Raw genomic sequence first — 23,739 nt, forward strand, 5'->3', positions numbered from 1 at the left:
TCTGTTCCCTGACATGAAGAAACGCCTTAATGGGAGTCATTATCAATCATCAGAAGCAGTGGTGAAGGCTGCGGAGGCGATTTTGAAGGACCTCTCAAAAAATGGTTACCTGCATGTATTTGAAAACTGGCATTCATGGGAGGCTACTTTGAGAAGGACCATCAAAATTATGAGGATGAGTAAAGGTATGTTGTCAAAAAAAAAAAAGAAAAGAAAAATTACGACCATTCTATACTGAACAGCCCTCCTTTTTACTTTGACGAAAGTTATGACACTGTCTACACCTACCTCAAAACTAATTCTTCCTCTTTCAATTATACACTTCAAAAAAGGTTTTGCATCACCTCGGTTCCGAGAGTTCGGGAACCTGTGCAGAAAACTGGAATAGAGATCGACGTAAATATCATTTCCACCCTTTTTATTGCTCGTGAAAACTACACAATGCATATTGTACCACCATAAAGGGAGCCCTTCAGAGGTGGTGGTCCATATTGCTGTAAACACTGGCACCTCTGTGTTCAGAATCGCCTACAGCTACAATGGAGGGAATGCGCGAGGAACAATATCCGGCTTTGAAATTCTGCTTTCGTCCCAACAAATCTTCATCTGAGGCCTCTTGCATTGATGTATGACTGTTTTCGTCGTGGCATACTATCCACATGCTCATCAAGGCACTGTTGGTCCATAATGTCCTACTCCTCAACGGCGATTCGGCGCAGATCCCTGAGATTGGTTGGTGGGTTACGTCGTCCATAAACAGCCCTTTTCAATCTATCCCAGGCATGTTCGATAGGGTTCATGTCTGGAGAACATGCTGGCCACTCTAGTCGAGCGATGTCGTTATTCACAAGATGTGCACGATGGGAACGCGAATTGTCGTCGATGAAGACGAATGTCTCGCCAATATGTTACTGATACTGTAGCACTATCGAATGGAGGATGGCATTCACGTATAGTACAGCCATTACGGCGCCTTCCATGACCACCAGCGGCGTACGTCGGCCCCACGTAATGCAACCCCAAAGCGCCAGTGAACCTCCAACTTGCTGCACTCGCTGGACAGTGTGTCTAAGGCGTTCAGCCTGACCAGGTTGCCTCCAAACATTTCTCCGACGATTGTCTGGTTGAAGGCATGTACGACACTCATCAGTGAAGAGAACGTGATGTCGATCCTGAGCGGTCCATTCGGTATGTTGTTGGGCCCATGTGTACCGCGCAGCATGATGTCGTGGTTGCGAAGATGGACCTCACCATGGATGTCGGGAGTGAAGTTGCACATCATGCAGCCTATTGCGCACAGTTTGAGTGGTAACACGACGTCCTGTGGCTGCACAAAAAGCATTGTTCAATATTGTATTGCTATCAGGGTTCCTCCTAGCCATAATCTGTAGGTAGCGGTCATCCACTGCAGTAGTAGCCCTTGGGCGGCGTAAGCGAGACATGTAGTCAACAGTTCCTGTCTCTCTGCATCTCTTCCATCTCCGAACAACATCGCTTTGGTTCACTACGAGACACCTGGATACTTCCCTTTTTGAGAGCCCTTCCCGGCACAAAGTAACAAATGGCTCTGAGCACTATACGACTTAACTTCTAAGGTCATCAGTCGCCTAGAACTTAGAACTACTTGAACCTAACTAACCTAAGGACATCACACACATCCGTGCCCGAGGCAGGATTCGAACCTGCGACCGTAGCAGTCGCTCGGTTCCAGACCGTAGCGCCTAGAACCGCACGGCCACACCGGCCGGCACAAAGTAACAATGCGGACGAGACCGAACCGTGGTATTGACCGTCTAGGCATGGTTGAACTACAGGCAACACGAGCCGTGTACCTCCTTCCTGGTGGAATGACTGGAACTGATCGGCTGTCGGACCCCCTCCGTCTAATAGACGCTGCTCATGCATGGTTGTTTACATATTTGGGCGGGTTTAGTGACATCTCTGAACAGTCAAAGGGACTGTGTCTGTGATACAATATCCACAGTCAATGTCTATCTTCAAAGGTTCTGGTAACTGGGGTGATACAAAAGTTTTTTTGATGTGTGTATTTTGAGAAATCGCAAAACCAGGATAAAAAAATAAGAAACTGAGGCCATTTGTTGTCCTTAATCAATTTTTAATGGGACTAAGAAGGCAGCATTAAAATTGAGGGCTGTCCGCAGAAAATTAGGACGTCTGGTAACCTCAGTTTAATGATTAAAAGTACAGTAGGAGATTTGGTTTGCTGTGTCGATGGATGTTGGTGGTGCCGCAGAAGGGAAAGATATTGGGGAGACCGATGGTGCTAAAAAAGAATAGGAGTCATTTTTTAATTCTCGCCTACAGCGCAAAAACACCTAACAACACAAGTCAAGTGGAACACAGTATAGACAACAATAAGGGTATTGTTCAATTTATAATACTATGGCAGAACCCCTACTTCAGAAGTTGCAGTGTCATGTATTATACTTTCCGTCTCACAGTAGATGTTACATTGTCATTTCCAATTATAGCGCCATTTTTCATTTTTGTTTATTTGTAATGTGTTCATCGATGCACAAAACGTGGTATAAAAGTCATAGCACCTTGCCCTATTAGAATAATGGCTGTGTACATATCATAAGGGCATACCATCTTTAAATTGGCTTTTTATATGACTGGCCTTGTGCTATTCTCCACTTTTAAATGATTCACATCGTATTCTCTCACATACTGTTACATGTAGGCTATGTAGATATTGCTTAAAAATAAATATTATTCGCAAGACAGCTGTCGTCTGGTAGTACCGCACTATATTATTCTGTTAGCCCAACTGGTATTCAGCTGTGGTTAGCCAGCTGTCAGCTCATACATATATGTAACACCTGTGTGACTTTGTGTTGCCATGAGGGCACAGCTATATTTTTTAATGTTTTACTCTCTTTTCATTACGAGCTAAAAATATCTTTGGCATACACTGGAATTTATATACGCATTGCAATAACTTATGTAAATGTAGTTGTATTGTTTATTTCCAATTCAAAGTCCATCACGATGCTTCAAGACCAAATGTGTTCTTTATCGTACAGCATGATATCAAAACCTGCACACAGGGGTATGTCAGAAAGAATTTATGTATAATCGTTATTTTAGTCTTGCAACTACAACAGTGTAACATTTTTGTTATCTTTGTAACCTTGTAGACCTGAAGGTGGCAGCTTTGTCCTGCCGAAACTAGTGATTCAGTTACCTATGTGCGATCAAGGCCCTAAAAACTTCATACCTGAAACTTTTTTTTAAATATTCAATATCAGTGTGTTTTCCATGTGCGGTGTCCTGTTACTTGACGGTTTCTTTCCTATGAAGCCAATCCCAGGATACAATATATTGCTCACATAAGGACTGCATAGAAATTCGAGGGAGGACGAGTCACTCTCTCACTATTCTCCATATTCAAGCGTATTATTTAAAGTTGATTTAACACCCAAGACATGGATTTTGTGAAACGACAGGAAGTTATCAGCAGGAGGAGGCATGGATGGGAGTATGTATGTTGTTAATGTATGTGGGATCTTTATGATGGATCTCCATCTAATAGTATTTTTCTGGAGTTGAGAACAAGCAGGCAATTTGGTCATTTAATAGGAAATCTTGCAGTTGATATTTGGGGCTTGAAATATATATGCAGCTATTAGGGAAAGGAACATCTCGAAGCATTTACTGGCGACAGGATGCTAGGCACAAGAATTTCTCGTACCGGTGTGCAGACAATGCGTCGAGTCAAAGAGCCAAAAAAACGACCTACCTGGACTTACCTGTTAGGCGCCTCTTGCCACAACAACGACAGGGAAGTCGAGATAAATCTTGGTCACCCAGCCATTGCGTTATGACATTGTTGTAAACATCCTTTGTGAACACGGCTGGCAGCAATAAAAATTCGAGAGTTCCCATGTTCACTTTGGACAGGATGCTATCGAGGGAGTTGTCAGGTGATGTTGTCCCTCGGCCTGCAGAGGTTTTTGGGAAGCCTCAGACTTTCAAAACAATTTTAGAAGGAATACAAAATTTATGGCGGCTCTGAAATGATCTATATTGGGAAACATAAGTACTTCTCTTAGTTTAGCCGGGGCCCCTGGTCGGACACACGGTAACGTCTGGCCAGTCCGGATAACTATCTCCATGATAAATGTGTTGTTCACTTTAGAGCTATACAGGAACTTAAAATAACATGCTGCCCAAAGTGGCTGTGGGAAAGATGGGGAGCACAACATCTCCTTTCTCTGCCGGGGAATTTGCGACTCAGGGATTGGCCGCTTCTCCTGAAGAGTGAAGAATATTGTTAACTTTGATTATGATTGGACGACGAGTAGAGCAGATGAGTTCGAGGGGACACAGAGCTTGTGGAGTTTTGTTCGGAGCAGTTGCAGGAATAATTTTGTGGAGTTTACCGAGGTTTAATGGAATGGGAGAGAGGAAAAACTTGGTCTTCCAATTCAGAACAGTCTGGAGTGAGTTTCTGATTCAGACTCCAGTTTGGGGAATATTCTGGTCTTGACTTTTGTTATGAGTATGTTACACTTGGGACACTTGATCCTGAGCGTGACTTTGCACTAGCGCTGGTCTGGACTGAGGAGTCTGTGGTGAGGACTTGGCTGCACAGACGGTTTAGACCTCAGTCATCTTGGACAACTAGCTGTGCCGAGGGCAATCTTATCTGTGACAGGTCTGCCGCCTTCACGTCTGATCTCCTTGTGTGGACTGCATTGTAAGTGAGTCAAGTTGGTCCATGGTATGACCGGCGAATGGGAGTCCCACATGCTGGAATTTGCAGAGATTTCAGGGCTCCATTGGAGAGTAATTGCGATCTATCTTACAGATCGCCAGCCGTGACTTTACATATTTCTTACCTGCGATAGGGAATTACAGGCGCCACACATCACTGCTCTGCAGACACGTGAACCATGACTGTCATCTGCGAAAATGCAGCACATCGAGAAAAAGAGTATTGTATTGCTGCTCCAGTTTGTTCTACATCTACATCTACATCCATACTCCGCAAGCCACCTGACGGTGTGTGGCGGAGGGTACCTTGAGTACCTCTATCGGTTCTCCCTTCTATTCCAGTCTCATATCGTTCGTGGAAAGAAGGATTGTCGGTATGCTTCTGTGTGGGCTCTAATCTCTCTGATTTTATCCTCATGGTCTCTTCGCGAGATATAGGTAGGAGGGAGCAATATACTGCTTGACACTTCGGTGAAGGTATGTTCTCGAAACTTTAACAAAAGCCCGTACCGAGCTACTGAGCGTCTCTCCCGCACAGTCTTCCACTGGAGTTTATCTATCATCTCCGTAACGCTTTCGCGATTACTAAATGATCCTGTAACGAAGCGCGCTGCTCTCCGTTGGATCTTCTCTATCTCTTCTATCAATCCTATCTGGTACGGATCCCACACTGCTGAGGAGTATTCAAGCAGTGGGCGAACAAGCGTACTGTAACCTACTTCCTTTGTTTTCGGATTGCATTTCCTTAGGATTCTTCCAATGAATCTCAGTCTGGCATCTGCTTTACCGACGATCAACTGTATATGATCATTCCATTTTAAATCACTCCTAATGCGTACTCCCAGATAATTTATGGAATTAACTGCTTCCAGTTGCTGACCTGCTATTTTGTAGCTAAATGATAAGGGATCTATCTTTCTATGTATTCGCAGCACCTTGTCTACATTGAGATTCAATTGCAATTCCCTGCACCATGCGTCAATTCGCTGCAGATCCTCCTCCATTTCGGTACAATTTTCCATTGTTACAACCTCTCGATACACCACAGCATCATCTGCAAAAAGCCTCAATGAACTTCCGATGTCATCCACAAGGTCATTTATGTATATTGTGAATAGCAACGGTCCTATGACACTACCCTGCGGCACACCTGAAATCACTTCGGAAGACTTCTCTCCAATCAGAATGACATGCTGCGTTCTGTTATCTAGGAACTCTTCAATCCAATCACACAATTGGTCTGATAGTCCATATGCTCTTACTTTGTTCATTAAACGACTGTGGGGAACTGTATCGAACGCCTTGCGGAAGTCAAGAAACACAGCATCTACCTGTGAACCCCTGTCAATGGCCCTCTGAGTCTCGTGGACGAATAGCGCGAGCTGGGTTTCGCACATTCGTCTTTTTCGAAACCCACGCTGATTCCTACATAGTAGATTTCTAGTCTCCAAAAAAGTCATTATACTCGAACATAATACGTGTTCCAAAATTCTACAACTGATCGACGTTAGAGATATAGGTCTATAGTTCTGCACATCTGTTCGACGTCCCTTCTTGAAAACGGGGATGACCTGTGCCCTTTTCCAATCCTTTGGAACGCTACACTCTTCTAGAGCCCTACGCTGCAAGAAGGGGGGCAAGTTCCTTCGCGTACTCTGTGTAAAATCGAACTGGTATCCCATCAGGTCCAGCGGCCTTTCCTCTTTAGAGCGATTTTAATTGTTTCTCTATCCCTCTGTCGTCTATTTCGATATCTACCATTTTGTCATCTGTGCGACAATCTAGAGAAGGAACTACAGTGCAGTCTTCCTCTGTGAAACAGCTTTGGAAAAAGACATTTAGTATTTCGTCCTTTAGTCTGTCATCCTCTGTTTCAGTACCATTTTGGTCACAGAGTGTCTGGACATTTTGTTTTGATCCACCTACCGCTTTGACATAAGACCAAATTTTCTTATGATTTTCTGCCAAGTCAGTACATAGAACTTTACTTTCGAATTCATTGAACGCCTCTCGCATAGCCCTCCTCACACTACATTTCGCTTCGCGTAATTTTTGTTTGTCTGCAAGGCTTTGGCTATGTTTATGTTTGCTGTGAAGTTCCCTTTGCTTCCGCAGCAGTTTTCTAACTCGGTTGTTGTACCACGGTGGCTCTTTTCCATCTCTTAGGGCAAGCAACAGCACAATCTCGCCAATTGTTCTCAGCTGCACCAACGAAGATAACTACTGTGTAGAATAAATCGATCAAAGTCCTCTCAGTGTTAGATATTTCCGATTGCTTTATCCATATTTTGAGCCAGAGTAAACAGTTCAATCAGACAAACGTTATTCTTTGCCAACTAGCCACCACCCAGGGAAGTGTTAATTGTTTGTAGCATATTTGTGTTGCCATCGGATCATGCTTTATTTTTGTCACTTCGTTTAAAATGTATGTTATTGTCCTATTTTGTAATCATTAACTTGTGCCATAACTTTTATAAAAGACCGAAGCTGTGTTGATGTATTAATCACCCATCAACAACTGATTCTGATAAATGTGATAATTTCTAAGGCATGCTATCAACAACAGACAGTCAAAGGGCATAAAAATGAATTTAGCGGATGCGTGGGGCAGTCAAGTGGAAGATTTACTAATTAAAGTAATTTCTGCCAGGGCGGTGATTATAATTAAACTTTCAACGCTGTAGAAATAACACCAATGGTCAGAATGACGTTAAATTACAGCGGAATATGATCGGAGGATGGGGAAAACGTATGGAAGAAGAAAAAAATAGTGTAAAAATTGATCAATAGTTGGCGCTGAATATCTCAGAATACGTAAATGAAAACACCTGTCATGCTCACGAGCCATTGAAGTTGGCATAAATAAGCTGGGTACGCGACTTTGGCTCAAATGGCTCTGAGCACTATGGGACTTAACATCTGAGGTCATCAGTCCCCTAGACTTAGAATTACTTAAACCGAACTAACCTAAGGACAGCACACACATCCATGCCCGAGGCAGGATTCGAACCTGCAACCGTGGCAGCAGCGCGATTCCGGGCTGACGCGCCTAGAACCGCTCGGCCACAACGGCCGGCTTATACGGCTTTTCCTCCTTTCGCGTCTGCGACGTTCACCATTACTGTCTCAATCCAGGATCGCGCTCTGCTTGTAAAGTTGCATTACAAGAATGATGACTGTACATAAGTCGCTCTGCAGAAGTTCCGCAGACTAAAGGGTTCGAAAAAAAGGCACTGTTCCGATGACTGCTGTCGGTCTGGAGAAAATAATTCGGAAATTCGAAAAGACGGGTACTTTTGGTGTGCAACCTGGTAGAGGGAGGAAACGAATTGATTCGACGACCGTGGAAGCAGTGGCCACAGCAATGCAAGAGGAGACGAGTGGTGATGTGCAAACGTGTAGTGCTTCTAGAATTGCTCAGACATTGGACATATCCGTGAGCACGATGCGTAAAATCCTACAAAACGTCCTTCTTTGCTACCCATTCAAAATTACTCATGTGCACGAGAGCTGCTTCCTGGTGACCTGCCAGCAAGAGAGTCCTCTGGTTTAGAATTTATTACTCGCATGGAAGTGGACAATGATTGGCCGTGGAAGATTTTCTGGACAGCAAAGCCCATTTCCATCTGACAGGATATGTCAATACACAGAATTGTCGAAAATGGGCAACGGAAAATTCACACGCAAATTAACCAGTACCACTTCATCCTGAAATGTCACTGTGTGGTGCGGGTTTACGGCATCATTTGTCATAAGGCCATATTTTTTCGAAGAGACAGATGCTTCCAGTCCTCTTTACCTGTATTTTCACTGGTAAGCGCTATGAGTTTCTTTTGCGCAACCGCGTCATTCCAGCTCTCCAACACCGTGGATGTGTGGATGGGATCATTTTTATGCAAGATGGCGCACCTCTATACATTGCATATCACGTTAAGCACGTACTGAAGCGCTATTTCGGAAATGCTAGAATTATCAGCCGACATTGCCCTACAGCCTGATTGTCCCGATCACCTGATCTTAATCCGTGTGACTTCTGCCTGTGGGGCTATCTGAAAGATGTTGTGTTCAGTGCTCCGATGGCACTGAAGGCACGCATTCCGCAACACATTCTGAACGAGACCCCGACAAAAACTTCGGTCAGTTGTGGAACATGCTGGTTCTCGATTTAAACGCGTTGCAGAAAACGGTGGACAGCATACTGAACATGTTTTGCATCAGACACGCAGAAATTAATAATCCGGATTGATTTTGACTGATGCTTTTTATGAGGTTTTTGGCCTCAGGTCAATTAAAAACCGATGTGATTCATGCTTTTTATGCTGTTTTTGGCCTCGAGACAATTAAAAACCGACGTGTGTGTTGCTTTTTATGCGGTTCTTGGCCTCAGGACAATTAAAAACCGATTTTTCCCATCAGATGTGGTATAACCTTGCCATGGAGGGTGGGCTTACATAACTAACAGTATCACACTTGTAGACACATGCACACTGAGTGGTACAGTTTGTTTAACGTCATGCGTACACATTAACCATTGTTGTATGATTCAGTTGTCATTTGTAGTCGACCACTATTAAATTATGATGCTTACAGCGCCATCTACTACTACATTTTGTAACTATTTTTCTTCTGCCATCCGTTTTCCCCATTCACCGATGATATTCCGTTGCAATTTCACGTTATTCTGACCAGTGGTGTTATTTCTACAGTGGTTTGAAAGTTTAAGTTTAATTATAATCACCCTGTAAATTAAAATTTACATCTATTTTGTTTCTCTATGTTGTTAAATTTTGGCATAATGTACTTGTTTTGCTATTGAATAATTTTGTAATTTCACATGAGAAATATATAAATTTTCAGAGGCAGACCATATGGACCGACGACTTGTCATTCTTTGTCCTCTTAGCACTCACTCTATGGGAGGAACTTACAAAAATGTAGAAGATGCTTGTTTGGGTGTACACAAGACATGAGAAAGTCAATGTTTTGTGGCTTAAATGATAACAATGAAGGCTTTTACATTTATAAGATAAGTATTAAATATATTTCTTTAATTCATTACCAGAATGGTAACAATCTCTCATATTACAATATTTTCAGAAGGCATGAACATTATACATGATCCGTTAATATTTCCATCAGTGTACATTTAAACAAAATACCACATTTGCAAAATTTGAAAGACATATATATTCACTTTTCATTCGTAAGATTTAATTTAGTAACAATGGTTTTTGAATGTGCACAACTGCAGCTCCATGGTCAAACTTTTGCCATCACCCATTATCGACACTGCGAATGATTCCACTAGCATCGTCAGTGACCACTATACTGAACGCTGCTTCCTGCCATCGATGCAGTACATCTACTGGTATCTCAAGATCTTAGATCGCGGCTGATTACTTTCCCTGAAAAGAAAGGTTGAGGTGGTTCATAAAACATGGAGAATTAGGGTATAATTGTTCTCGCAGCTGGCAGCTAATTATTGTGGTAATCAATCTCTGTAAATGAGTATGAGTAGTTAGGAAATTTGTGGTAAGGTTTTATGGGACCAAACTACTTAGGTCATCGGTCCCTAAGCCACCACACTACTTAATCTAACTTAAACTAACTTACGCTATGGACAACACACGCATCCATGCCCGAGGGAGGACTCGAACCTCAGACGGCGGGAGCCGCACGGACCGCGACAAGGCGCCCCTGACCGCGCGGCTACCCCGCGTGGCTGAGTAGTTAGATACCATTATTTGAAACTGGTGGATTGTTTCTCACATCGTTCACTTGGAAGCCATACATCATTGCTTCCAGTCGTTTCATCAAAGAAAAATTGTCAGATTACTGAGTAAACTGTCATTTGGATCAACAATACCCTGGGTACAACACTCTGCTGTTTGTGTGATTACCAATGATTCGAATTTCAAATGATTATGTAAACCAGGGATTCCCAAAGTGGTCGATATCGGTTTCCTATGGGTCGACATAAACGAAAACTGATTTTGGGGGTCAACGAGGTCTAAAAATCGACCCCTATTAAATTAACACAAGTTCTTATTTAAAAAGTTCAAGATAGGTAGGTACTGTATTGTTTATGTTGTTTTACGTGTACTAAGAAAAATTAATATTTTTGTAGGAAATAGCATTGTTGTAGTAATGTAAAGTCTCAAGTTCATACAAGATGAAAAACTCGGCAAGTCTGTGTGGACAAGTTTGTGCATGATAATGAGTTCGAACGTACGTCTTTTTATTTTGTTAAATTTGATGAGAAAATGAAGTCAACTTTACTCACTTAACCAAGTGCAATGTTTTCCATTTGGTACCTTAGTACCTAGGTTTTTTGTATCAATAGGAAAAAACTAAAGATAGGCCCCCTTATTCATAATAGTCTGCTAACTTAAAGCATTGCTAATTCTCACTCTGTCTTCTTCTATTGACCTAAATCAGAATGGAAAATAACACTCTGTAGCAGCTGTTTTAAGTTAGCGGACCATTATGAATAAGGAGGTTAATCTTCAAAGTGGGTAATTTGGCCATGGGGGTCTGAGGTAACAGTTCATTTTGGAAAAGGGGTCACTTGTCCAAAATAGTTTGGGGATCCCTGGTGTAAACTGTCATTTGGATCAACAATACCCTGGGTACAACACTCTGCTGTTTGTGTGATTACCAATGATTCGAATTTCAAATGATTGTGGACTTTAGCTGACCTTACCCTTGTGTTTTATACACGTTTTGACTGTGTACTGGACATTATTTCTTTATAATACTATAATGTAATGCTAGCATTTTCGTACCTAGTTACAGTATGTGTGCTCCATCGTATAACATATTATCGGTGAACTTTTCACATTATTTTTGCATAAAATATCAAGCATTCAACAAAATCCGCCGTTTCTTCGCCAGGGAAGTAATGGACTGCCACAGAGAAGACACACATCCAAAGATGTTCTGCCTATGACCAGAGATCACGCCAGAACCAGCGATGGTGCAATCACGCCAGAGCCAGCGATGGTGCAATCACGCCAGTGCCTGCGATGGTGCACTGCTGCAACTTCATTGTTCTCATAACGATGTAAACACTGGAGAACATTTTCCTAAAGGTTCACTGTATAAACCAGTCATTTTCACTTATTGATGAGACTGTAAACTCAGCTATATTAAATTTGTAAATGCACGAGGTGATGTCTCGTTGTTGACTGAACACCGTTTATAAGAAGTGTGTTTCAGAATCAAATCCGTGTGTGATATACTTCCATCTTGTGCGCGCATAGGGTACGTAAGCAAGCGGCCTGTCAGGAGCTAAGGATGTTCATGCAATCAGCATTGGAAAACCTCAACTTAACTGCTGTAGACACACTGGCAATGGCCGTTTTTGTTGTAAGGGCAAAATAACACTGAAAATCTGAGAGTGAAAGCAAACTGAATGAACCGGTAGTCACACAAAATCCAAATACGTCAGATGGGAAATTAGGCTTTGAAATTAATGGCAAAAAATGCGTAATCAACACAGCCAGCGCTTTCAAAGTTGGTATTGTACAAGTGAACAAATTTTGTATTACTCCAAAGATTAGTAATAGCCACATAAAAATTACTACAGGATGCAGCGAGGTGGTCGTTTTTGTTGTAAGGGCAAAATAACACTGAAAATCTAGGAGTGAAAGCAAACTGAATGAACCGGTAGTCACACAAAATCCAAATACGTCAGATGGGAAATTAGGCTTTGAAATTAATGGCAAAAAATGCGTAATCAACACAGCCAGCGCTTTCAAAGTTGGTATTGTACAAGTGAACAAATTTTGTATTTCTCCAAAGATTAGTAATAGCCACATAAAAATTACTACAGGATGCAGCGAGGTGTAAATGAAGGGCCTACATCAAGTGGTATCTAATAATGTCGCAATGTCTACCATACAGACAGTTGTTTACCTGGAAGATGCAGAAAACCGATAATTAATTTAATAACCTAATTAGGCATTCAAATGGTTCAAATGGCTCTGAGCACTATGGGACTCAACTGCTGAGATCATTAGTCCCCTAGAACTTAGAACTAGTTAAACCTAACTAACCTAAGGACATCACAAACATCCATGCCCGAGGCAGGATTCGAACCTGCGACCGTAGCAGTCTTGCGGTTCCAGACTGCAGCGCCTTTAACCGCACGGCCACTGCGGCCGGCTCAATTAGGCATTGATAACCAATAAAAACACAAACGCACGCAACGCTGTGTGTTACAATCAAATGAATTAAGATACAGCCTTAGTTTCTGAGACACGAATGTGCAGTAATTGCTTAATTAACTTCACAAGATCATGACACTAATTAATGCGACTATGGATCAGTGGTATGTGATAGCTCCGTTTCATAGACACTACTGGAAAGAGGATGATTTTACATGTACACTAAATATTATTATTAGAAACAGTCTTTTTAGGATATGAAAATTTGCAAGTGGAGCTTTATTTTCCAAGCAACAGCATGTCTCTAGCATTCAAAATCTTATAAAAATGTTCAAATTTTGTTTCAGACACTTTATGTCTTTATTCAGGAATACTGAAAACGTTTAGAAGAATTCTAATAGTAATCTGTTACTTTTTACTTCCTTGTGCAGAATATTTTTGGACCTTCATTTTAAAATTACTAGCCGTTTTTCGAGGACGAGAGCAGTCGTGCAGATACAGTGAATTCGGAACAATATGTGACAATGTTAAATGACTTTTTGGTGCCGGAATTGCGAAACTTCTCTGTTTATAACTAAAGAACATGGATTCAGCAAGACAGGGCCATAGTACACACGTCGAATGTGTCTACACTGCGAGTTCATGAAATTTTCCCTGGCAAATTGATCCCCAGGAGGGGGTGGCAGATTGGCCCCCACGCAATCCAGATTTGAGCCCCATGGTTGTTTTCTTATGGGGCTATGTCCAACTTAAAGCGCATGTCACTAATCCGACCTTTCTGGAGCAACTGAAAGAAAATACCCGTAGCGAAGTGGCAGCCATCCCAGTGTCTACATGTGGAGCCGTCATGCAAAATTTTGCTCATCGTTTGAATGAGTGCTGTTGACATGCTGGACTGCGTTTAAATGACATTATTTTCAAGAAGTACATTCCTACACTGTATATTTCAATAATAAAGATTTGTCGACAGACTTCAACGTCTATTTTATTTTGACGTATCAAATATAAACTTTCTTTAGAGACACTCTGACATTTATCCTACTCTGAGATAAGGCTGTCATTGCCTTCATAGAAAATGTTTGAGGTTGCCTACGGAACCATGAGTGTTCCCAGCTCAGCACTTCTTCGTCCAAAGTAAATTGATGGCCGCGAATGTCTTTCTTCTGGGGCTGTTGTCGCAAACCACACCCTCTTTAAATGGTGTCACGTTGACGGAAAACTCAAAAAAATTCGAAGAAAATTTCAAAAATCCAAAATCATGGAATTAGCCCAGCTGTGCTTTGTAACACCTCCGCCTGCCCCGCCCTCCAATCAGAGAATAATCTTTTATACGCCATTAAAATGAAACAGCCGGTCACAATGTAGCCATTTCGACTGTTCAAAAGTATCTCAAAGCTCTGAAATGTTTTTTTTTTTTTTTTTTTTTTTTTTTTTTTGCAATGTTCAAAAGTATTTATCGAAAAAATTATATTTAGGTTTCCAGAATGAGATTTTCATTCTGCAGCGGAGTGTGCGCTGATATGAAACTCCCTGGCAGATTAAAACTGTGTGCCCGACCGAGAACCGAAATCGGGACCTTTGCCTTTCGCGGGCAAGTGCTCTACCATCTGAGCTACCGAAGCACGACTCACGCCCGGTACTCACAGCTTTACTTCTGCCAGTATCTCGTCTCCTACCTTCCAAACTTTACAGAAGCTCTCCTGCGAACCTTGCAGAACTAGCACTCCTGAAAGAAAGGATATAGCGGAGACATGGCTTAGCCACAGCCTGGGGGATGTTTCCAGAATGAGATTTTCACTCTGCAGCGGAGTGTGCGCTGATATGAAACTTCCTGGCAGATTAAAACTGTGTGCCCGACCGAGATTCGAATTCGGGACCTTTGCCTTTCGCGGGCAAGTGCTCTACCATCTGAGCTACCGAAGCACGACTCACGCCCGGTACTCACAGCTTTACTTCTGCCAGTATCTCGTCTCCTACCTTCCAAACTTTACAGTTTTAATCTGCCAGGAAGTTTCATATCAGCGCACACTCCGCTGCAGAGTGAAAATCTCATTCTGGAAACATCCCCCAGGCTGTGGCTAAGCCATGTCTCCGCTATATCCTTTCTTTCAGGAGTGCTAGTTCTGCAAGGTTCGCAGGAGAGATTCTGTAAAGTTTGGAAGGTAGGAGACGAGATACTGGCAGAAGTAAAGCTGTGAGTACCGGGCGTGAGTCGTGCTTCGGTAGCTCAGATGGTAGAGCACTTGCCCGCGAAAGGCAAAGGTCCCGAGTTCGATCTCGGTCGGGCACACAGTTTCAATCTGCCAGGAAGTTTATATTTATGTTGTTTCTTGCAGTTTATCCAAACACTGAGCTTTTTTGGTTCGTGTTGTAAAGCAGTCATTAAAACGAGAACAAAGTGAACACAGTTATTCCCACATCTAAACGTCACGAACTCGTGTCTAAAACCGATATCAAACTCAGCCATACGCTATAGTAGCCCCATGCTAGGATATTAGCTTTGTCTTGCTGTTCAAGACATTGGCCATCTTCTGCTATGGAAACAAAAACGCACTTTGATGGAACAGCATACTGAACAGTAGTAATACACATTTGTATAGCTAAGAAATTACGGTCACTATGCTTTCAGAGCCAGCCAAACATTGTAGAGGTGCCAGGATAGGTTATTAATTTTACCTTGCAGCACAAAATGTTTGCCATCTTCTGGTGATAATGCTAAATCACGCTGTAACGCAGCGAAACCTACAGTCTTTGAAATGCATGTTTTCCGGAAATTTTATGCATCAGAGATAGTCTAGGAACTTTGAACAATTACTGAACTTGCTACAGGGTTTCAGCTATTGGCCGGCTGTCATCTGCTGGGAGTATCAGCTACTGGGGACTGTTTCCCAGTGTAAACAGATAGCAGGTGAAAGTATAATGGGTAACTGGTACTCAGTAACAAGTAAACAATAATGGCCAATGGATAAATAAGTAAATAGTAAATGGACCCATTATCTTTTCCCCAGTACCTGTTTAACCATTTCCCATTATCAGTTTACCTGTTACCCTTACCTGTTTAACTGTTTATGTATTTAACTGTCACCCATTTAGCTGTATACGTTGGAAAACAGTACTCAGTAGCTGACAACCGCAGTAGGAACCCTGTCCCGCTTTGCACCCCTCAACCAGCTGAAATCCCATAGGAAGTACTAGTGAACGGTACAAAGCTTCCAGAACAACTACGATATATAAAACTTCTGGAAAATATTCAGTTCCAAGCCACTTGATTCCACTGTGTGACAGGATTTAGCACTATTAGCAGAAAATGGCAAACGTTTTGTACTGCAATATAAAGTTAATACTTTAGATGGAGTCACTACAATGTTTGGCTGACTTTGAAAACACAGCAACCTTTGCCTATACGAATATGTACTACTACTGTTCAGTGTACTATTCCATTAAAGTGTCAAGTAGTTCCCACAGCAAAAGATGACAAACGATTTCACCTGCAAGACATACCCCCGCATGGGGTGACTATAAGGTTTGGCCAACTTTGATATCAGTTTTAGAAATGAGTTTTTGTTGAATGTGGACATAGGAGTAACATTGAGTACTTTGGTAATTCTCGTCAACAAGTGCACTTTAAGCTGTAAGTTAGATCAACAGTATGCCCATGTGTGTTTTGTAATGTGGTATGCATGTCATATTACACTGAGCTGAGAGACAGTTCACTGGATGTCAGCAAGACATGAAAAACACTCAGTCAACAAGTTCAGGCTTGCCGATATCTACCTGTCTACCTAGTGCCACGTGACAAGCATCGCAGAAGAATTTAGATGTAGAAAATAATTAATTTGAGACTCTGTTGTGCCATAACCATCTGGGGTACAGAAATAGAACTTTGCAAGTACACAAGTGCTGCTTTACGTAATTTTTGAATAAATACTTTTGAAAACAGCTCAAAACAGCTGATCGTTTGGATACTTTTGAGCATGTCCAAGATAACTACGTTGTAACCGGCGGTTTTATTTTAATGACTTGTAAAGCACTTTTAGATGTGTAAATATAGCAAGTTACACACTTTATATAATTTTTCAGATAAACAAAGTGAAAACAAAATTCAGAGCATTTTGATATTTTTGAGGAGGGCCAAAATAGTGCATGTTACAACCCTCATAGAATTTTTGAATAATGCTTTTGAACATGGCGCAAAAAATTTCATACTGTTTGGATACTTTCATGCACAGTCAGGATGGTTACATTGTGACTGGTTGTTCCATGTTAATGGTGTCTAAAATACAATCTTCTGATTGGAGGAGGGGGGGTAGTAAGGAGAGGAGGTGGTGGTAGAGGACACAGCTGGGCTAGTTCCAGCATCTTGGATTTTTAATTTTTTTATTTTTCTAAATTTTTCGAGGTTTTTTTTGTTTCTTACCATCCTGCATTACTAAATTTTCCATGAACATGATATTATTGAAAAAAGGTTGTGAATTGTCGTGTCATAATGATTCAACATAAATAAGAGGGTGTGACTTGTAATGTCACAATCGAAAACAAAGTGTTCCAGAATACACAATGTAAACAAAGTGCACTGGAATTGGTATGCCTTCCTACTGTAGTCTCAATACAGTGAGCCTAAAGATAAAATCTGTGCACGGCTTGTATTGAAGTAAGAACAAAAAGGCTACAGGCAGTGTAACATCGTTGGCATCATCTAATTCCTGGTCACAAATGCTTCTCAACAGGTTTCACATTTGTTGATTTTCATAATCACTTGATATTCAACAACAAAGTGCATCTAAATTAAGTTTGACAATGCACTATCTAATATTTATGTCATTGTTGCTGACTTAACAGCAATTATGTGAAGCGTGTTTCCAAATGCATGTCTTCATGTGCCATTACTTGTATCTTTGGTGTGCTTTGTGGATGTAAGCCAATGACCTTTGAAGATACTACAAGAATAAACATCTTAGATAAAGAGACTTTGATACCACACCACCAAGAACTGTGGACTAAAGAAGATGACAAAGAGGAAGGAGTAGCAACTGAGGACGAAGGAGATGGACTTGTGTATCACATATGTGACTTCACACTAGATGAGATGCAGGAGGCACTGAAACTGATGAAAAGTTTTCAGTAAAAAAACTAAAACAGTGATTTTCAAAGGGAAGTTTCCACTAGGCTCCAAAATAGTATTAGATGAACCATCAATAGAACAAGTGCTATATTTTAGCCTGTTAAACTGTGATATTACCTATGAATATGAAAACGATGTCGCTAATAAATTAAACGAGTTTCAAGTGATGTGTGGCACTACATACACAACACTGGGTAACAAGACAAGGAAGGGAAAAACCAAAAAAATTTATGAAGTGCTGCCTACTCCTACTGTAGTGTATGGAAGCCATTGTTGGACATTGACTAAGACAAAAAAAAGAACAATATAGTCAGCTGGAAATGGAATTTTTAAGGAAAGTTAAAGGGCCTACACTCAGTGATCAAATATGAAACAATATCATAAGAAATGAACTTAAAATATACAGTGTAAATGAAAAAAATAGAGCAAGCGTTCATAAAACTGAAACAACATATCCCCTACAGTTTCATTCATGTACGTATTCGACAAATATACTGCACGCATCTCCTCTTCCTCCTCCATCTCTTTCTCCATCATCATCTCCTCCTCCTCCTCCTTCTCTTCCTCCCCCTGTCTCTCTGTCCACCTCATCCTCCCATTTCTATGTGTCCATACCCTCCTCCCCAATCTTTCTGTCTCTCTGTCTCCTTCTCCTCAGTCTCTTTGTCCATATCTTCTACACCTCATTATGACCATATCCTCCTCTCCCTCCCTCTGTCCATGTCGTCCTTCTACTCTCCCTATCTGTCACCTGCTCCCTCTCTTCCTTTTGCACCACTATCCCTCTATACCTTCCCCCTGACTCTTGTATTCCCCCTCTCTCTTACCATTTCCTCCAGCCCCTCTGTCTGTTCATACCTTCCTCTGCCCTATCTTCATCTCCTCCCATTCTCTTACCCTATTTTCCTCCTCCCCCCCTATATCCTCCTGCTCCATCTCTACATTGTCCGCCCCTGGTAGCTGAGTGGTCAGCGCGACAGACTGTCAATCCTAAGGGCCCAGGTTCGATTCCCGGCTGGGTCGGAGATTTTCTCCGCTCCGGAACTGGTTGTTGTGTTGTCCTAATCATCATCATTTCATCCCCATCGACGTGCAAGGCGCCGAAGTGGCGTCAAATCGAAAGAATTGCACCTGGCGAGCAGTCTACCGGACGGGAGGCCCTCGTCACACGCCATTATTATTATCTCTACATTGCCTCCTGTTCCTTCTCTCTATCTGCTCCATGCTCCCTCTCCTCTCTCCCTATCCACCTCCAACCCCCCACCTTTCCTTATTCATCACCTCCACCCCCACTTTACCTATTCATCTCCTCCTGCCCTTCTCTCCAATCTGTTCCTCCACCATCTCCCTGTTCCTACCCTCCTTCCTCTCTGCCCTTCACTTCGACCATCTCCTCCTCCCCCTCCCTCTGACCATACCCTCAACCTTCCCTCAACCACACCCATCCGCATGCGTATTTTTGTAGATTTACTCGTTACTGTTTTTAGCCATTATCTCCGCATTTGTTTCTTTTAATGTTTTAAGGGCACTGATAACCTCAGCATTGAGTATTCCAACCCAAAACAGTCACACAAACTCACCCACCTACACACACACACACACACACACACACACACACACACACACACACACACACGTGTAGCTCCTGCAAAACAAACCAGGTCGATAAAGCAGGCCGATACTTGTCCTACAAAACAGTCTGCTGTGCAGGACATTATATAAGGCACAGGCTGAAAAAACACGTTTTTGACTGTTCTACCACTCCTAGTGGAGCTAGGAGGTTATACACCCCACAGTGCTGATATTCGTGTAGTTTTCTGTTTGTGTGGCAAACTTGGTTGAAATCGATACAGGGATTTGAGAGGAGATCTTGGACATATATATACAGACTCTGCTCCACTGACAGAGGAATCGGAGGAGTTTGGCAAGAGCTTGATATTTTATCCAAATTAATGAGGTAAGTGCACTGACGATATGTTACACAGGAAACCTGTTGCGCTCCACTGAGAGCTCCCGCTTGAGTCCTGGAATTCTCACTCGTTATCCTCCTGCTGCTGCTGCTCCAGCAGGTCGTAGAAGATGGCGGCGGGGTCCGGCTGGAGTTCCCCCACGGCGAGCCGCTCCGCGAACCACCGGCCTGCCTCCTCCAGCTGCCGCACCTTGCCCGCGAAGGCCGAGGCGCTGCTGCTTCTTCTGCGGCTGCTACCGGTCTCGTCGCGACTGTACTGCAAGAGACAAGTCAAAACAAAAGAATAGCACTCCACACTAACAGATTAATTTGCACTGACGAGCCAAAACGTTATGAGCACTGCCAACCTCGAGGTTGAATGCTGGCTCGTGGTCTGGCAGACACGTGACATGTACGGAAAGTGTACAGGGTGTCACAGGAGAAATGGGCGATACCCAGGGGTATAACAGGAACGATCATTTGTAGCAAAAAAGCTTCATATGGCCATATGCCGTATTCCGAATGTTTTCCGAGATGGAACACGGCTAATGTACCAGGTGATCAAAAAGTCAGTATAAATTTGAAAACTTAATAAACCACGGAATAATGTAGATAGAGAGGTAAAAATTGACACACATGCTTGAAATGACATGGGGTTTTACTACAACAACAACAACAAAAAAAAACAAAGATCACAAAATGTCCAACAGATGGCACTGGACAGGAAAACTACTACCGTGACGGATGAGAGGTACGCCGATATGTTACAGAATCGCATCATCGCAAGCTTGCCTGATAAACACCTGCTGGAACGTACGATGTTTATGCAGGATGACGCTCCACCCCATATTGCTAGACGCGTGAAAGATCTCTTGGGCGCGTCGTTTGGTGATGATCGTGCGCTCAGCCGCCACTTTCGTCATGCTTGGCTTCCCAGGTCCCCAGACCTCAGGCCGTGCGATTATTGGCTTTGGGGTTACCTGAAGTCGCACGTGTATCGTGATCGACCTACATCTCTAGGGACGCTGAAAAACAACATCCGACGCCAGTGCCTCACCATAACTCCGGACATGCTTTAAGTGCTGTTCACAACATTATTCCTCGGCTACAGCTATTGTTGAGCAATGATGGTGGACATATTGAGCATTTCCTGTAAAGAACATCATCTTTGCTTTGTCTTACTTTGTTATGCTAATTAGTGCTATTCTGATCAGATGAAGCGCCATCTGTCGGACATTTTTTGAACTTTTGTAATTTTTTGGTTTCTAATAAAACGCCATGTCATTCCAAGCATTTGTGTCAATTTGTACCTCTCTACCTACATTATTCCGTGATTTATTCAGTTTTCAAATTTATACTGACTTTTTGATCACCCGCTACATTGTTATTTATTTTCTGTATCACATTGTGAGTTTGCAAATGAAGAACTTTTAGTAAAAAAACATGTTTGAGCGAAGTTGAACTTTCATTATCAAAACTTCTGCCAATAAATGACAAGGATTCTGAAAGTGGAAGCTTTGCGAATAGAGGTACCACATCCAAACTGACAGATAGATCACAACACTGATTTTAGATTTCTGGAGGACTTCGACGATAACGCGCTGGAATGTGCTATCTTGAAGTGTACGGTTTCTTGGTGATACGTTGACGCCGGCCGGGGTGCCGAGCGGTTCTAAGCGCTACAGTCTGGAACCGCGCGACCGGTACGGTCGCAGGTTCGAATCCTGCCTCGGGCATGGATGTGTGCGATGTCCCTAGGTTAGTTAGGTTCAAGTAGTTCTAAGTTCTAGGGGACTGATGACCTCAGACGTTAAGTCCCATAGTGCTCAGAGCCATTTGAACCATTTTGTTACGTTGACGAAACGTTTGTAGCGTGGCCCCATGGTGAAGCCAAAATAACGAGAATGTTTAAGTCATCTGAATTCCATCCATGGACAATCCAGTTTACAATGGAAATTGAAAAGGAGGGCTGCCGTCCATTTTTGGATGTTCTGGTACAGCACAAAGATGATGGCACTTTGGGACATGTAGTATACCGGAAACAGATAGTTGCCGCCAACCTTCCCAAGTGATGAGTGTTCTTAGAACTTTGGTTCACAGAGCACACATCATTGCTGACGAGATAAGTCTGCAGGACGAGCTCCTACACTTAAAGAGAGTTTCTGCGGCCAACAGGTATTCTCCACAGACGGTACGTAAGGCGCTACGAATGAAACCAAATGTGGCCATAAGCAATGCAGACGAAGATACAGAAATATTTAAATCCGTGGCTTTCCTGCCATACGTGTGAAGCCTATCGCCAAAAATAGGGCGGATCCTCTGGAAACACAAGTAGAAGTGATTTTTCGGCCTCCACCGAAGACAGAAGCACACTTTGGTTCCGTTAAAGATGATATGATGCTCTGGAAAGCTGGCGTTTATTAGAAGATCCCCTGTGAATTTCTCTTTCATACACTTTTTTTTTTTTTATTTTGACAGATAACGCTTACAGTCCATGAATGATGTATGGAGCGCCGACGCCACACCCAGCTCTTACAGCCCAATAAATCGGCTGTGCCAGAGCAGGGTACTGATAATGATCCCTCTATGTTGTACGAAAACGTCGAAATTTTAGCGTCTCCTTCATCTTTTTGGGACTCGACGATGAAAGACGCAATTAAAATTAGCTTGGCGACGAAGTTAATTAATACACTACTGGCCATTAAAATTGCTACACCATGAAGAAATGCATATGATAAACGGGTATTCATTGGACAAATATATTATACTAGACCTGACATGATTACATTTTCACGCAATTTGGGTGCATTGATCCAAAGAAATCAGTACCCAGAACAACCACCTCTGGCCGTAATAACGGTCTTGATACGCCTGGGCATTGAGTCAAACAGAGCTTGGATGGCGTGTATAGGTACAGCTGCCCACGCAGCTTCAACACGATACCATAGTTCATCAAGTGTAGTGACTGGCGTATTGTGACGAGCCAGTTGCTGGGCCACCATTGACCAGACGTTTTCAGTTGGTGAGAGATCTGGAGAATGTGCTGGCCAGGGCAGCAGTTGAACACTTTCTGTATCCAGAAAGGCCCGTACAGGACCTGCGACATGCGGTCGTGCACTATCCTGCTGAAATGTGGCGTTTCACAGGGATCGAACGAAGGGTAGAGCCACGGGTCGTAACACATCTGAAATGTAACGTCCACTGTTGAAAGCGCCGTCAAAGCGAAAAAAAGGTCACCGAGACGTGTAACCAATGGCACCCCATAAAATCACGCCGGGTGATACGCAAGTATGGCGATGACGAACACACGCTTCCAATGTGCGTTCACCGCGATGCGACCATCATGATGCTGTAAACAGAATCTGGATTCATCCGAAAAAATGACGTTTTGCCGTTCGTGCACCCAGGTTCGTCGTTGAGTACACCATTGCAGGCGCTCCTGTCTGTGATACAGCGTCAAGGGTAACCGCAGCCATGGCCTCCGAGCTGATAGTCCATGCTGCTGCAAACGTCGTCGAACTGTTCGTGCAGATGGTTGTTGTCTTGCAAACGTCCCCATCTGTTGACTCAGGGATCGAGACGTGGCTGCACGATCCGTTACAGCCATGCGAATAAGATATCTGTCATCTCTATTGCTAGTGATACGAGGCCGTTGGGATTCAGCACGGCGTCCCGTATTACCCTCCTGAACCCATCGATTCCATATTCTGCTAACAGTCATTGGATATTTGACCAACGCGAGCAGCAATGTCGCGATACGA

At 42.8% G+C, this 23,739-nt stretch overlaps 1 protein-coding gene across 2 annotated transcripts in view; it reads right to left on the minus strand.

The window, feature by feature from the left end:
• Positions 1-9,820: 9,820 nt before the first annotated feature.
• Positions 9,821-23,739, minus strand: part of LOC126237449 (uncharacterized) — a 220,409-nt gene continuing 206,490 nt past the window's right edge. For both annotated transcript variants that reach the window (XM_049947580.1, XM_049947581.1), the window contains exons 5-6: positions 20,068-20,255; positions 9,821-10,145 (exon numbers count right to left, since the gene is read on the minus strand). In XM_049947580.1, coding sequence (XP_049803537.1) covers positions 10,103-10,145; positions 20,068-20,255 — 231 coding nt within the window. In that variant the 3' untranslated portion in view covers positions 9,821-10,102. The remainder of the gene's footprint in view (positions 10,146-20,067; positions 20,256-23,739) is intronic.

This window comes from Schistocerca nitens, chromosome 2 (genome assembly GCF_023898315.1).
Source record: "Schistocerca nitens isolate TAMUIC-IGC-003100 chromosome 2, iqSchNite1.1, whole genome shotgun sequence".
Lineage (NCBI taxonomy): Eukaryota > Metazoa > Arthropoda > Insecta > Orthoptera > Acrididae > Schistocerca > Schistocerca nitens.